This window comes from Rattus norvegicus, chromosome 10, assembly GCF_021556685.1.
Source record: "Rattus norvegicus strain SHRSP/BbbUtx chromosome 10, alternate assembly SHRSP_T2T, whole genome shotgun sequence".
Taxonomy (NCBI): Eukaryota; Metazoa; Chordata; class Mammalia; order Rodentia; family Muridae; genus Rattus; species Rattus norvegicus.
Genome location: NC_141543.1, coordinates 19,437,807 through 19,449,609, shown reverse-complemented (window position 1 = coordinate 19,449,609; position 11,803 = coordinate 19,437,807). Strand labels below are relative to the sequence as shown.

The 11,803-nt window shown below is 48.3% G+C and overlaps 1 protein-coding gene and 1 long non-coding RNA gene across 6 annotated transcripts; one reads left to right on the top strand and one right to left on the bottom strand.

Annotated features, from left to right (window-relative positions):
* Position 1: 1 nt before the first annotated feature.
* On the top strand, positions 2 to 3,876 carry LOC120095048 (uncharacterized). Of its 2 annotated transcripts, none has more exons than XR_015631475.1 (3): positions 2 to 161; positions 573 to 2,197; positions 3,528 to 3,876. It is a non-coding gene; the product is annotated as an uncharacterized LOC120095048 (long non-coding RNA). The 2 variants fall into 2 exon arrangements; XR_015631476.1 differs by lacking the exon at positions 2 to 161 and adding an exon at positions 2,645 to 2,815 and having other exon boundaries at positions 1,691 to 2,197; positions 2,913 to 3,876.
* Positions 859 to 11,074, bottom strand: Rnps1 (RNA binding protein with serine rich domain 1). 4 transcript variants are annotated; one of them, XM_087570195.1, is made up of 9 exons: positions 10,870 to 11,071; positions 10,581 to 10,702; positions 7,696 to 7,876; positions 7,313 to 7,468; positions 5,809 to 6,000; positions 4,550 to 4,652; positions 4,080 to 4,233; positions 2,229 to 2,370; positions 859 to 1,692 (listed from the first exon to the last, which is right to left on the bottom strand). In XM_087570195.1, exons 3-9 carry the CDS (start codon positions 7,764 to 7,766, stop codon positions 1,593 to 1,595), a joined length of 918 nt encoding a protein of 305 aa, XP_087426321.1. In that variant the 5' UTR covers positions 7,767 to 7,876; positions 10,581 to 10,702; positions 10,870 to 11,071; the 3' UTR covers positions 859 to 1,592.
* Between the last annotated feature and the right edge of the window lie 729 nt (positions 11,075 to 11,803).

Here is an 11,803-nt window from a genome sequence, read left to right as displayed (position 1 = left end):
TATCGGTGGGGACTACAAAGCCTGAGTGGCTTCGCTTTTAGGCTGGAGTTACAGACTCCTCCTCTCGGACCGGCCCCGCCCTTCAGGAGGTCAAGATCAGCCAGTCAGCCCGCAGCCTCCAGAGGACTGGGCAGACCCCTGGGCCAGTTCCTTGGTTCAGGGTGAGACACCACCCCTAGCCCTCCCCCCCCCCCCCCCCCCCCCCCCGGCTGCTGGCATCTGATTAGTGAGCTCCTGCCAGGGACCTGGCCTGTGTGGTGGGCGGCAGGGGCAGGGTGTGTATGTGTCACATAGAGCTTTCACTGAGTTCCTGCCAGCTGTCTGCTGGACAGAGCTGCAGGCTCTCAGGCAGGCACTTGCAGAGGAAGGGGTGAAGAACAGATTGCCTTGCAAGCACAGGGGCGAGCCTGGGAGGCCTTCTACCTGGGTCACTTGCCCTCAATACCGTATTTTTATTTGTTTCAATACTGAAGGGGCACAGATACAAGCGGCGGCCTGTGTGGCATAGGCACTGCAGTGAGGGGCAATGAGTTTTACTTTCATTTTAAATGTTTCTAAGTCTTCCTTCTTAGTGACGACTTCTTTGGTGCGCCAGTAGGAAATCAGAAACTGGACAGGACCACCGCCTCAGAACCAGTATGAGACAGAAGAGAAGTGTCCCTCCCATCTTCCCAGCAGCAGCCTTGGGCAGTCAGTCAGCTTCTCAGCCACTGGGGATCTCACCCTAAGCACACAAGCGCTGAGTCCTCCTGGCTGAGAGCTTTTAGAGACGCCACTTTGGGGATTAAACTGGAAGTGAGTTCTTAGTAATCACAAATTGTGAATGTTCTGGACTAAGACAGTGAAAACAGCACTCAATTTGCACTCTAACCCTAGGTTTATTCAACAGTCCTTTCACTCTACACAAGTACAAACACAACCTTATCTAAAATGCTACAAAGTTATAAAACTCAAAACAGATTTTATAGTACTGACTGTACAACAAAAGCAAAGAGGCAACGCACACATTGCCAAGGCTAACCTGCGACATCACCATGAATGGCAGGTGACAATGGGGTGGGCTAGGTTTCATCAGGACCCTGTAGAACTGGTTCACCAATTTTAGAAAGTAACAGAGACACTGGGACAGAAAAGACAACCATTTATGGAGGAATCCTTCAAAGGTTTTAACCCTAGAAGGTGAAGGGTACTCAGCAGGGGCCATGGGCAGGCCTAACAGAACAGACAGAGGCTTGGTCCTTTCCACTGCTGTGGCACAGCATGGCTTGGCCAGGTTGTCTGACGGGTCCTAGGTCATCTGGAAAACGGTGTGCTGCCCTATGTTCCAGTTGGCTCTGCTACTGAACAGACTATCAAGAACTGAAGGGGCGAACTTTCTAGCCAGAAAACTACAGGGTACCTCTACGGGCACAGTCCTGAATCAACAGTACCTCTACAAGGCAGAACCCTCCTGCAGAGGAAACATCTCAACTGCTGTCTTCAAAGCCTACCCTGGTAAGGGATCCTTCCTTACAGATCCTCCTTTGGCTAGAGAAAAGGACAAAACTGAGTCTGGGGAACATAAGTTACAGAGGGCGAATCCATGTCCCTGCTTATCGGGAGGAGTTGGAGCTGGATCGGCTCCTGTGGCGGCGGCGGCCAGGCGATCGAGACCTCCTTCGTACAGGGGACCTGCGTCTTGGGGATCGAGACCTGTGGGAAGAAGCACGGTCAGCCAAAAGTGCAATCTTCAAGCAGCACAGCTATGGGACAGACTGGCCTTTCTAAGACAATCCTGTTTTTGTTCACAACCCTCACCTATGGCCTCAGCTATCTGTAACCCCAAAGTTCTCCCCCAGATCCCCGTTTTGGTTTGTCGAGACAGGGTTTCTCTGTAGACAGCAGACTATTCTGGAACGAGATCAATAGACCAGGCTGGCCTCAAACTCACAGGGATCTATCTGCCCGTCTCTGCCTTCTGGGTGCTAGCATTAAATGTGACTGCTACCCTGCTGGTCCCTCATTATGAAAGACAGTGTCTCTAGGGACCCACAATTGCTCAGACTAGAGGTGGTCCCTTTGAAGGGACTCATCCCCTATCAGTAATACATATTCTGACTGTCCCCTCTCTGGCCAATTCCCAAGGACTACATGCTGACCCCAAAGGACCAAAAGTCACCACAGCCATTCAGATTTGTAAATCACACAAAGAATCAAGGTAAGTTAAGGACAATTCCAAACCAACTCACCTTCTCCTCATCCGTGGGGGTGACCTACGCCACATGGGAGGCGGTGGAAGCATTCTCCTGGGTGGGCTGAATCGCCGAGGCGGTGGACGAGGCCAGGGTGCCAACACCGCAGTAGCAGTGATCTCTTGGCCATCAATTTGTCCTGTAGAAAACGGGAACAAAACCATAAAATTTCTAATTATGGCAGCTCATGCCTGAAATCCCAGCACTCAGGAGGTAGAGGCAGGGGGAGTAACCTTAATTAGCTTAGGCAACATATACTACCTCAAAACCCAACAGGACAGCATCTAAGAAGCAGAGACAGAGCAGATGGATCCCTGAGACTTAATAGCTAGCTTAGTCTACAAACTAAGGTCAGAGCAGCTAGGAGTACGCAGGGAGACCCTGTCTCAAAAACAAAACCCCATGTACCCTAGGGAAGCACCAAGCCGGGTGTTCAGCATGCAATCCCAGAAACACAGCAGGAAAAGGGCACGAGATCTAAAAGAGACACTAACTGAGGCTCTGGAACAACTTCCCAGAGGACAGACAAGCCCCACAACATTCTGAAGAATGTGCAGGACAGAAGGCACAATACACCAGCTGAGGTGACAAGATAGCAAGGATCGACGCGCAGAGTGAGGGCTCTTCAGGGTCAGGAAGGTGGCCACTAAAAGCTGAGCTTCCTTCTGTTTTTCAAGACAGGGTCTCCCACACAGCTCTGGCTTCCTGGAACTCACTATGTAGACCGAACCAACGTGGAACCCAGCAAATTCACCTGCCTCTGCCTCCAAACTGCTGGGATTAAAGATGTGTGCTACCAAACCTGACCCTGAATTTCCTTCTTTTAAAGAGAGTGGGAAGTTCAGGCAGAGCTAAAGAAAAGGGACAGCTACTGAAAAAACGTTTCTGTTCTTTATGAACTCACTTCCAAAGAGGGGAGGAAAAGTTTATAAATGATCTCAATAGTACAGGGAAAAGCATTGCAGGGCACCACATCTAGCCAGTGGCCAGTGAAGACCTCGCTAGCCGTCTTTAGTTCCCTGAATTTTTAATTCATTAGCAAATTGCTCACTATGCCAATTCCAGATAGGCAGATTAAAAAAGTGATTCATCAGACTGGAGTTGATAAGAATGGAATAGGTGACTTACACTGAGCTACTGAGACACTCGAGGAGCCTGAAATAGCTAAGTATCAAAGAAAACTCATACTCAAAGGCAATCGTTAAAACAAAACAACCAAAAACATGAAAACCTGAAGCTGTTGAGATATTTGTAAAGCTTAAAAGGCACCTGAAGATTCTTTGGTTTCCCCAACAGACTGAGGGTCCAGACTGTAAGCTGCCAGCTCTCAGTCCCAGCACCCTACATCCTAGCGCTAAAACAAGTTTTCCAGTCCCTACGATGCTCATCAGTAGACAACATGGAACATCTAAAGCCATTCCTAAGTGCGTGTGCTTTAGAAAGCACTCCACTAACAAACATAAACATTAAAGGACAGTCTTGAGAGATACTGTATGATGTCAGTGTATGTACCATGCAGCAAAGCAATTCTAAAAATGCTGAAATGTTGGCAAAATAAAAAAGGATATTTAGAAAATACTTCCAAGTTAAAGCCAATTATATTCTTTGTGAGAAAAGCTTCATTAAATCCACAGTTTATAACAGATTGAAGATTTCTTAAAATGCTAATGTATTCATATTTGCTGGGTTTTTCAAGAATGGCAAGTGCTTCAGAAAACATCTTTTTGGTACACACACCCCTACTGAGTAAGATCCACCTGGTTTGGAAATCTACTTCAGGGTCCCATAAGCACTGAGATCTCTCCAAGGACAGAGGTGACAGACGGAGGGAGGCACAGAGTCACTGACCTCCATCCATGTGTTTCAGTGCCTTCTCTGCTTCATCCGGATTCTCGAATTCCACGTACGCATAGCCTTTGGATAGATGAGGATGCATCCTTTCCACAGGCATGTCAATCATTTTAATTTTCCCGTAAGTAGAAAATATTTCCATGATATGATCCTAGAGAGAGAAAGGTTATACCCCTGTTTGCCAATCCATAACTTAAGGGTCAAAGGGAATTCACTAAACACCAAGCGAATCTTGGTTAGTGTAAAAACATTCTGCCACCCGATGATGTCACCAGGGTCAAATTTCTTAGATATAAGTCTAATAAACAAGGCCAGTTATTTACTAAATAATAAACGTAGCAGCACTAATCAAATCACGGACTGCACATACATCATTCTCCAAAAGGACTACATTCAGGTGCATCTGCTGCCTGACACCAGCGTGTCCAGCCACACCCCCACCCCCTCTACGGATCTGTGCTTCTTACCTTGGTCACATTCCTGGTGAGCCTCCCAATGTGCACTTTGGTGGGTTTAGGTGAAGGGCTCCGCCTTTTCCTCTCTTTTTCATCTCTTTTAGGTGGTTTGGATCTGAAAAAAAAAAAAACAAAAACACCCAGAAATTCTCAACATATCCCAAGCACAGTGGGTTTGGGGATGGAGCTAAGGGTAAAGTCCCAGACTTGGCCCTCAGCATTGGAAAAGAAAAATATTAGCTGTGAGTGTATTGGTTGGTATATGCCCAACAGCCCAGTACCAATGAGGCCAAGGCAGGAGGAATAGGAGTTTGAGCCAAGCTGCACTGCTAATGAGACCCTGCTTCAGCAACACACAGTGAGGTTCCTTCTCGGCTTCAACAGCCTCTAGAAGAGCTTCTTACCAGTTCACCTATATCATCTACGGTTTGACTGAAAATGGTCCCATAAGCTCATGTATTTGCTTAGCTATCATGAAGGGGCACCATTTGAAAATCTTGTTGGAAGAAGTGTGTCACTGGAGGTGAGCTTAGGTTTCAAAAGCCCAGGGCAGGTCCAGTTTCTTGATTTTCCTGCCACCTTTGGATGTGGATGTGCAACACAACGTCTGCCTGTGTGCCACCATGCTGACAATGGACTAAACCTCTGAACTCTAAGCCAGCCCCAATTAAATGTTTGCCTTTGCAAGAATTGCCTTGGTCACGGTGTCTCTCCACAGCAACAGAACACTGACTAAGACTATCCCTGGTTCAGAAACCAAACTGAGACCCCTTCAAATATGTGTGTCTGCTTTACTTTTCCTCTGTGTGGGTATGAACCACAGTAACGCACAGGAAGTCTGAGAGTAACTTGTGGGAGATGCCCTTCTCAGCATCTCCCTCGTGTATTCCAGGGATGGGCACTCTGGTCGATAGGCTTGGCAGCGAGCACCCGCACTGACTCACACATCCTGCCCACCCTCTAACTCCCCTATTCACTGCCTTTCATGACTTTTTGAGACAGCCTCACACGTAGCCCACCACGACCTCAAACGTCTGACCATCTTGCTACAAATACTGCATGTACCACTGCACTTCACTTTGACACAGACACACACAAACCACTTGTGTGTTACTGTGCATATGTGGAGGTCAGAGGACAACCCTCGGCTATTATCTCATGCCACCATGTGGGTCCTGGGGATTGAACTCAGGCTGTTAATCTCAGCAGCAGAGACCTTCATCTGTGTTTCTGGTAAGTATGGTAACGAGCAGGCACCGTTCTGGACTCACTTGGAGCGGGAACGCCGCCTGTTGTCATGTCTGCGCCGAGAAGGGCTTGGGGAGCCGGAGGAGCTGCTGGAACTGGAGCTCCGGGATGTGCTGGAGCTTCCTGAGCGGCTGGACGCAGAAGACGAGCTAGAGCCACTGCTCGAGCCCGTGCTGGTGCTGGAGCCCGAGCTGGAGGTTGAGCTGGACCTGGACCTGAGGACGAGATGGGGGCGTCACATGGTCAACGAGCAAGTCACATCTCTGCACAGCAGGCTGACTGCTCAGCAGAGGATACAGGTTTCCAACTATCCCCCCAAAAGGAGGGTGGGGGGAGCTGGAGAGATGGCTCGGCGGTTAAGAGCACTGGCTGCTCTTCCAGAGGTCCTGAGTTCAATTCCTGCAAATACAAGGTGGCTCACAACCATCTGTAGTGGGATCAGATGCCCTTTTCTGGTGTCTGAAGACAGCGATGGTGTACTCACATACATTAAATAATACTTAAAAAAAAAAAAAAAGCTCTAGGGGCTGAAGAAATGGCTCAGCAGGTTAGAGCAACCAGGTTTGATTTCTAGCACCCACATGGCAGCTCACAACTGCCTACGACTCCTGTTTCAGGGGACCCGATGCACCTTTCTGGCCTCTGTGGACACCAGGTATACATGTGTAGACACAGGCAAAACTCATAAAAAAAAAAAAAAAAAAAAGGCTCTACACGAAAGCTGCTCAATCTCAACTCAGAATGCATACATACTTGCAAGAGAAACAACTCATACATTACCAAACATCACACTTCTTAGTATCATAGAAGAGTTCACATCCATAAACAAGAAGACCAGGTAACATATAATGAAATGAAACTCAAAATCAGCACACGATGTTAGGGCCTTATCAACATCCCACCCCAGGGTCTGACTGTTTTCAAAGTATTTAAGATCAGGTAGTCTTCCCTGGGGCGACCAGCCCACTTCAACTGGCAACTGCAGGTACCAATGAAACCCTGTATCAAAGCAAGGTGGACAGCTCTTAGGGAGCCACAGCTGTTGTACAGGATTGTTGTCCCAGCAAAGTTGCTGTCATTCTTGGTTCAACTGGGCTTGTCTCTCTTGGAAGGGACAGGTTCAAGGGATCCTCACTTGAGTATCCAGCCACCCCTCATAACCAGCTGCAATTCTGCCCTAATTTTACAGGTCCCCAGGTCTCAGGCAAAGGTTTTACATAAGGGACTGTGAGGAGAAGGAACACAAGCACAGGGCAGTTACCATCCACACTCCCACCACCTCATCTACTGCACTGGAAGCCTAACAAAGTCTCCCTGATTCCCTAGAGTGAACTCTGATGAACTGGACCTAGGTGTGTTTGTGGGAACACAGGAAGGGCAGATGCTCTTCACATCTCCCCAAAGGAAGGAACTGAACACCCAAGGCTGATCTCTGGCCTCCATAACAAACTCGTGTCACCCCTCCCCCCAAAGAAAAGTCCTTAGAAGGCTTCACAGTGAAGGAGGACATGGTTCCCTCTGCCCTACCTGGTGCTGCTGCTTCCGCTTGAAGCACTGCGTCTCTTCCGGGTCTTATCTCTGCCACGATCCTTCTCACTGGACTCTTTAGTGGTCCCTTTATCTTTAGATCGATCCTTGGACTTCTCATCAGAGCGGTCCTTTCGTTTGGTAGGAGAAGGAGCCCTGCATGGTAAGAAAGAATGTAAGGTGCAAGCTCCCCCAATCAATCCCTGAGACAGCACAACCCAGGAGTGGGGTCCAAAAGGACTAAGACCCCCAAGTGATCACAGAGCAAAATTATCTGTGAATTAGGACACTCACTGAAGAACAACAAAAAAACTCCCCTTTCCGAGGGTCCTTAAATAGCAAGCACCCCCAAATAGCACTAGAAAAATCTTACAGAGGATTACCTAGTGCTGGACTTTTTATTATTCTCTTTGACTCCTAGCAAGCTCTTCTTTTTCACTCCTGATAAATCCATTCTCCCCTTCTTCAAGGCAGCAATGTCGGCCTCACTTATCTGAACTCTCACTTCTAACTTGAGTCTGAGAAACGATCCCTAATCGATTGCAATTTACGCCAAAGAGCAGCCTAGTAACAAGATAAAAGGATTTAAATAGAGTAAACGAATTGACAAAGCATCAAATCGACTTTGCATCAAAAGGTTGAGCACACAAGAAGGAAGCATAGCAAACAGCAAGTGTCCACACGGCCTGCACACTGAGGGGACGGTCTTCATTTCCTCATGAAGGCCTTTCCTACCCCCACAAGAGGTCACCTTAGTTTTTTTCTTTTAATTGGAAAAAGAAATGCAGAATGCATTACCTGTCTAAGGCACAAGCATATTAAGACTCTTCCTTGTTTTCCTTAATGAGATGGAAGAGGTAGCTGTTATCTATCATTGGTTTTAGGGCCAGTCCCACACTAGAGCTCACTAAGTGTGAGGACGAGCCACCTGTAGATGGCTTTCAAATATTACACGCCACAATAGTTTCAGAGGAGAAAAACCCATATTTGTCTTATTAGCATAGTGTTCTCTAGAGATACAACGAGTAATATTAGATGTCACTTATTAGAGTAACAAGTACCAAAACATTATTCAACACAATGTACAAAACACCACTGAAGAGCAATAAAAGTGGGAGTGGTAGCACACGCCTTTAATCACAGCACTTGGGAAACAGGCGGGCTGATTTTAGAGCTAGTTCCAGGACAGCCAAAGTGACACAAAGGACCCCAGTCTGGAAGAAAAAAAAGAAAAGCAAGAAAAAGAAAGACTGTCAGGTAGGTAATCTGTAAACAAATATGGGGAAGATGTGACTTGTTGGATCTAGGCATCAGCCACATAGGCATAACTGTTAACATTTTTGGAATGGGTTGAGATCTTCTAGACAGGGTTTGGCAATAATGCTAAGTAACAGTAAGTTCTGGAATGGAGACCTCTAATTCTCCCTGTGCCTTCTTCTCCGGGAGCAAAACACAAAAAGGCCCCAGGACACACCTTAACTCTTCTTTCTCACGTTCCTCAACTGTAAGGAGAGAATACACCATTTCAGGCAGAGCACTTCTAAATGCTGCTGAGTTAAGCCTAGCCCAAGAGAACAGCTCCCCTCCCCTGCTTTGACAAATGGTTACCTGTCTAGCCTCTCTCTAGGGCTATGACATCTTTTCCCGTTCTTATCATCTGGAACAAGCAAGCATGCCTGTGTTTCAGGTTTCACTAGGGCCACCTTGGTCGTGGCATTCATACATTTTTTTTTTTTTTTAAAGACAGGATCTCCTTATTGTGTAGTTCTGGCTGTCCTAGAACTCAGAGATCTCCCACTTTAACTTCCCAAATGCTGGGATTAAAACTGTGTGCTATGACACCCTGCTGGGATATATTCTTACAATGTTGTCGTTTTTATGTAGCTCTTGCTGTCCTGGAACAGAGTCCTCTCCTGAGTATTAAACACAAGGTCTCTAGCCCAGGCTGGCTTCAAATGTTCTATGTGGGATGACCTGAATCTCCTGCCTCCACCTGGGTTATAGGTTTTCTACATGGGGCTGAAACCGGGGCTTCGTGTCTAACCCGCAAAAGCACACTACCAAGGAAGTATTCCTAGAGCCTCACCTTTCCTGACAAGTGGTTCCCAAAAACCTTGCTTGGCTAAGTTAACCTATCAATCCTGGCAAGGCACCCAGCCAAAAGCTCAGTGATAAAATGATATTTGATTTCCGAAGCTTAATAAACTATGTTATAGTTAAGCTCAGTATTGTCCATGAGTGTGAACCATGAGCACATCCTTAAATTTCCTCTCAGCCAAATCACAAAAACTGTGAAACCTTCCCCACTGGTGCCCCCCAACAACTCTAATGAGGCTAAGGCCAGCCTAGTCTATAGAGCTGGTTCCAGGACTGGCAAGGCTACAGAGTAACCCAGAGTCCAATGCACTCAAGAAGGACTCTACCACTGACATATACATTGACAGTACAAAATGAAAGGTTCTGTTTGTTTGTTTGTTTTTTTCTCTTGAGACATGGTCTCACTAGGCAGCCCTGGCTAACCTAGGTTGATCAAGCTGGCCTCAAACGCAAACTTGCCACCCGAGTGCTGGGATTAAAGGCAGTGTGTGGGTCCCAGAATCCCTTTTTAAAAGATAATGAGTAATACAACCAATACAAAGTTACTAAAGTTTTTGTGGGTTTTCTATACTAAGTCATTTAAATCTGGCCCGTACTTTTACATTTCAGTTTGGGTTGCTATCCAAGTGCTTCATACCAGTGGCAAAAAGTAGAGATTACCCTTGTGCACCCCCAGCCCAACCTGCCGGAACGTCCTTTATGAAACAAGCAGAACCCACAAATTATAAACCATGGGGTCTACAAATTATGAACCATGGAATAAGCGAACACTTTGATGGGTGTGGTCGAATGCTAGAAAGGGTTTCTGTTCACACAAGCTCAGGACCTCGGTCACCTCTCCCATCCTCCGGAAAGGTGTGCGTCCAACAGCCAGAGAGAGGAGAAAACAAATAGTTAAATCTCGAGCAGAGGGCGTTTTGGCAACCTTCAAAGCACTCTCTACATATAAAATGCACATTTGAGACACAGTGCCTACGAAGTAACACAAGGTAGAGAAAGCAAGCCTACACCACATCTCTCTACCATCAACCATAACCTTCCCCCATTCTCTCCCTCTGAGCTCCATAACCGTGCTCAGTCCGCCCTAGGACGGATCCACAGGCCCAGAACTAAGAACCGCACATTGGGATCCGACAAACACTCGTGGAAAGAGATCTAAAAGGAAACCAACCTTTTAGGCCGGCTCGCAATCTGCACGGTCCGCTCCGGTCACATACATCGACCTCGCCTCCCACCCTCTTTCTCCACTCACTACTCAGGTCGGGCCTGGCGTGGCGAGCCTAGGTCTCCAGCCTGACGAGAAAACAAGAGAAGCGGCGGCGCACACAGCTGCTGGAGTCCTGCAGGCTACTGGTCGCGGCCGAGCAAACGATGAGGGATCACCCTTCCGTCTGCGACCGCCTCGACCACTTCCGGGCCGCGGCCTCGACGCCTCCCACTCCGCCCGACCTGAACCTCACTCTCTTCGGGCTCTGCGCCTCGCTGGCGGGTCTCTGCCTCACTGCGGAGCTGCGGAACGCAACCGGCTCCACGATGCGTCCCACCAAGCCTGGCAGAAGGTCCCCAAATGTCGGATGCGGCCGGATTCCTACCCCGACTTACATCTTCCCAAGGCCGCCACCTCCTCCCGCTCTTCTCAGACCCGGACGCTGGCGCAACTCTGTCGTCAGAGTTGAGAAGCGGGAAAGCGCAGCCGTCGTCGCACAGCGATGACGGAAGCAACCCGACCAATGTACGCTAGCCGAGGAGGAGCAAAGGTCGGCAACTGTTCCCGCCCCCACTTCTGACTGGAGGCCAGTCTAAGCTTGCCTAGGGTTGTTTTTCTCTTTTTGGAGCGGGCGTGTGTTTTGCTGACCCGCACGGGAGGTTTGTGCTCCTCGGCGCCTATGGGTTTTGTGTGATGGAGTTACTCGGGTTGCCTCCTCTATTACCTCTGATGTTCCTAGGGTCTAAGGCTATGCGCCCTGATAAGGCCGCGCTGTTGTAAAGGGACAGGCTGGTACGGATGGTGAGTACTGTCAAAACTCTGGTAGTTAGTGGTGATCGTGTGGACATTGTATCTGGGCTGGTGGGATTCAGCTGACTAGGTGCGGCGGGAGGCCGGTGAGAGGAGAAAGAAAAGGAGTTTGAGGAAATGTTGAAGACAAGGTGCAGTAGGAGAGGTTTCTCAAGGGCGACATTTCTGACAAAGGTGTGGGGCAGAAGGAACAGCAAAAGCTCGCAGGGAGAAGAGGGACGCTAGTCTGGACGGGGGTCACCTCCAGGACCTTCATTGCAAGGACATGGAGGTCCGGGTCTTTGCACAAGGCTGAAGAGTAGCGCCAGCCATTGTGCCCCCGCCTCCCAACTTTGCCTAGCACATTTCTTGCTCTGTGATTATTTGCGGAAGAAGTG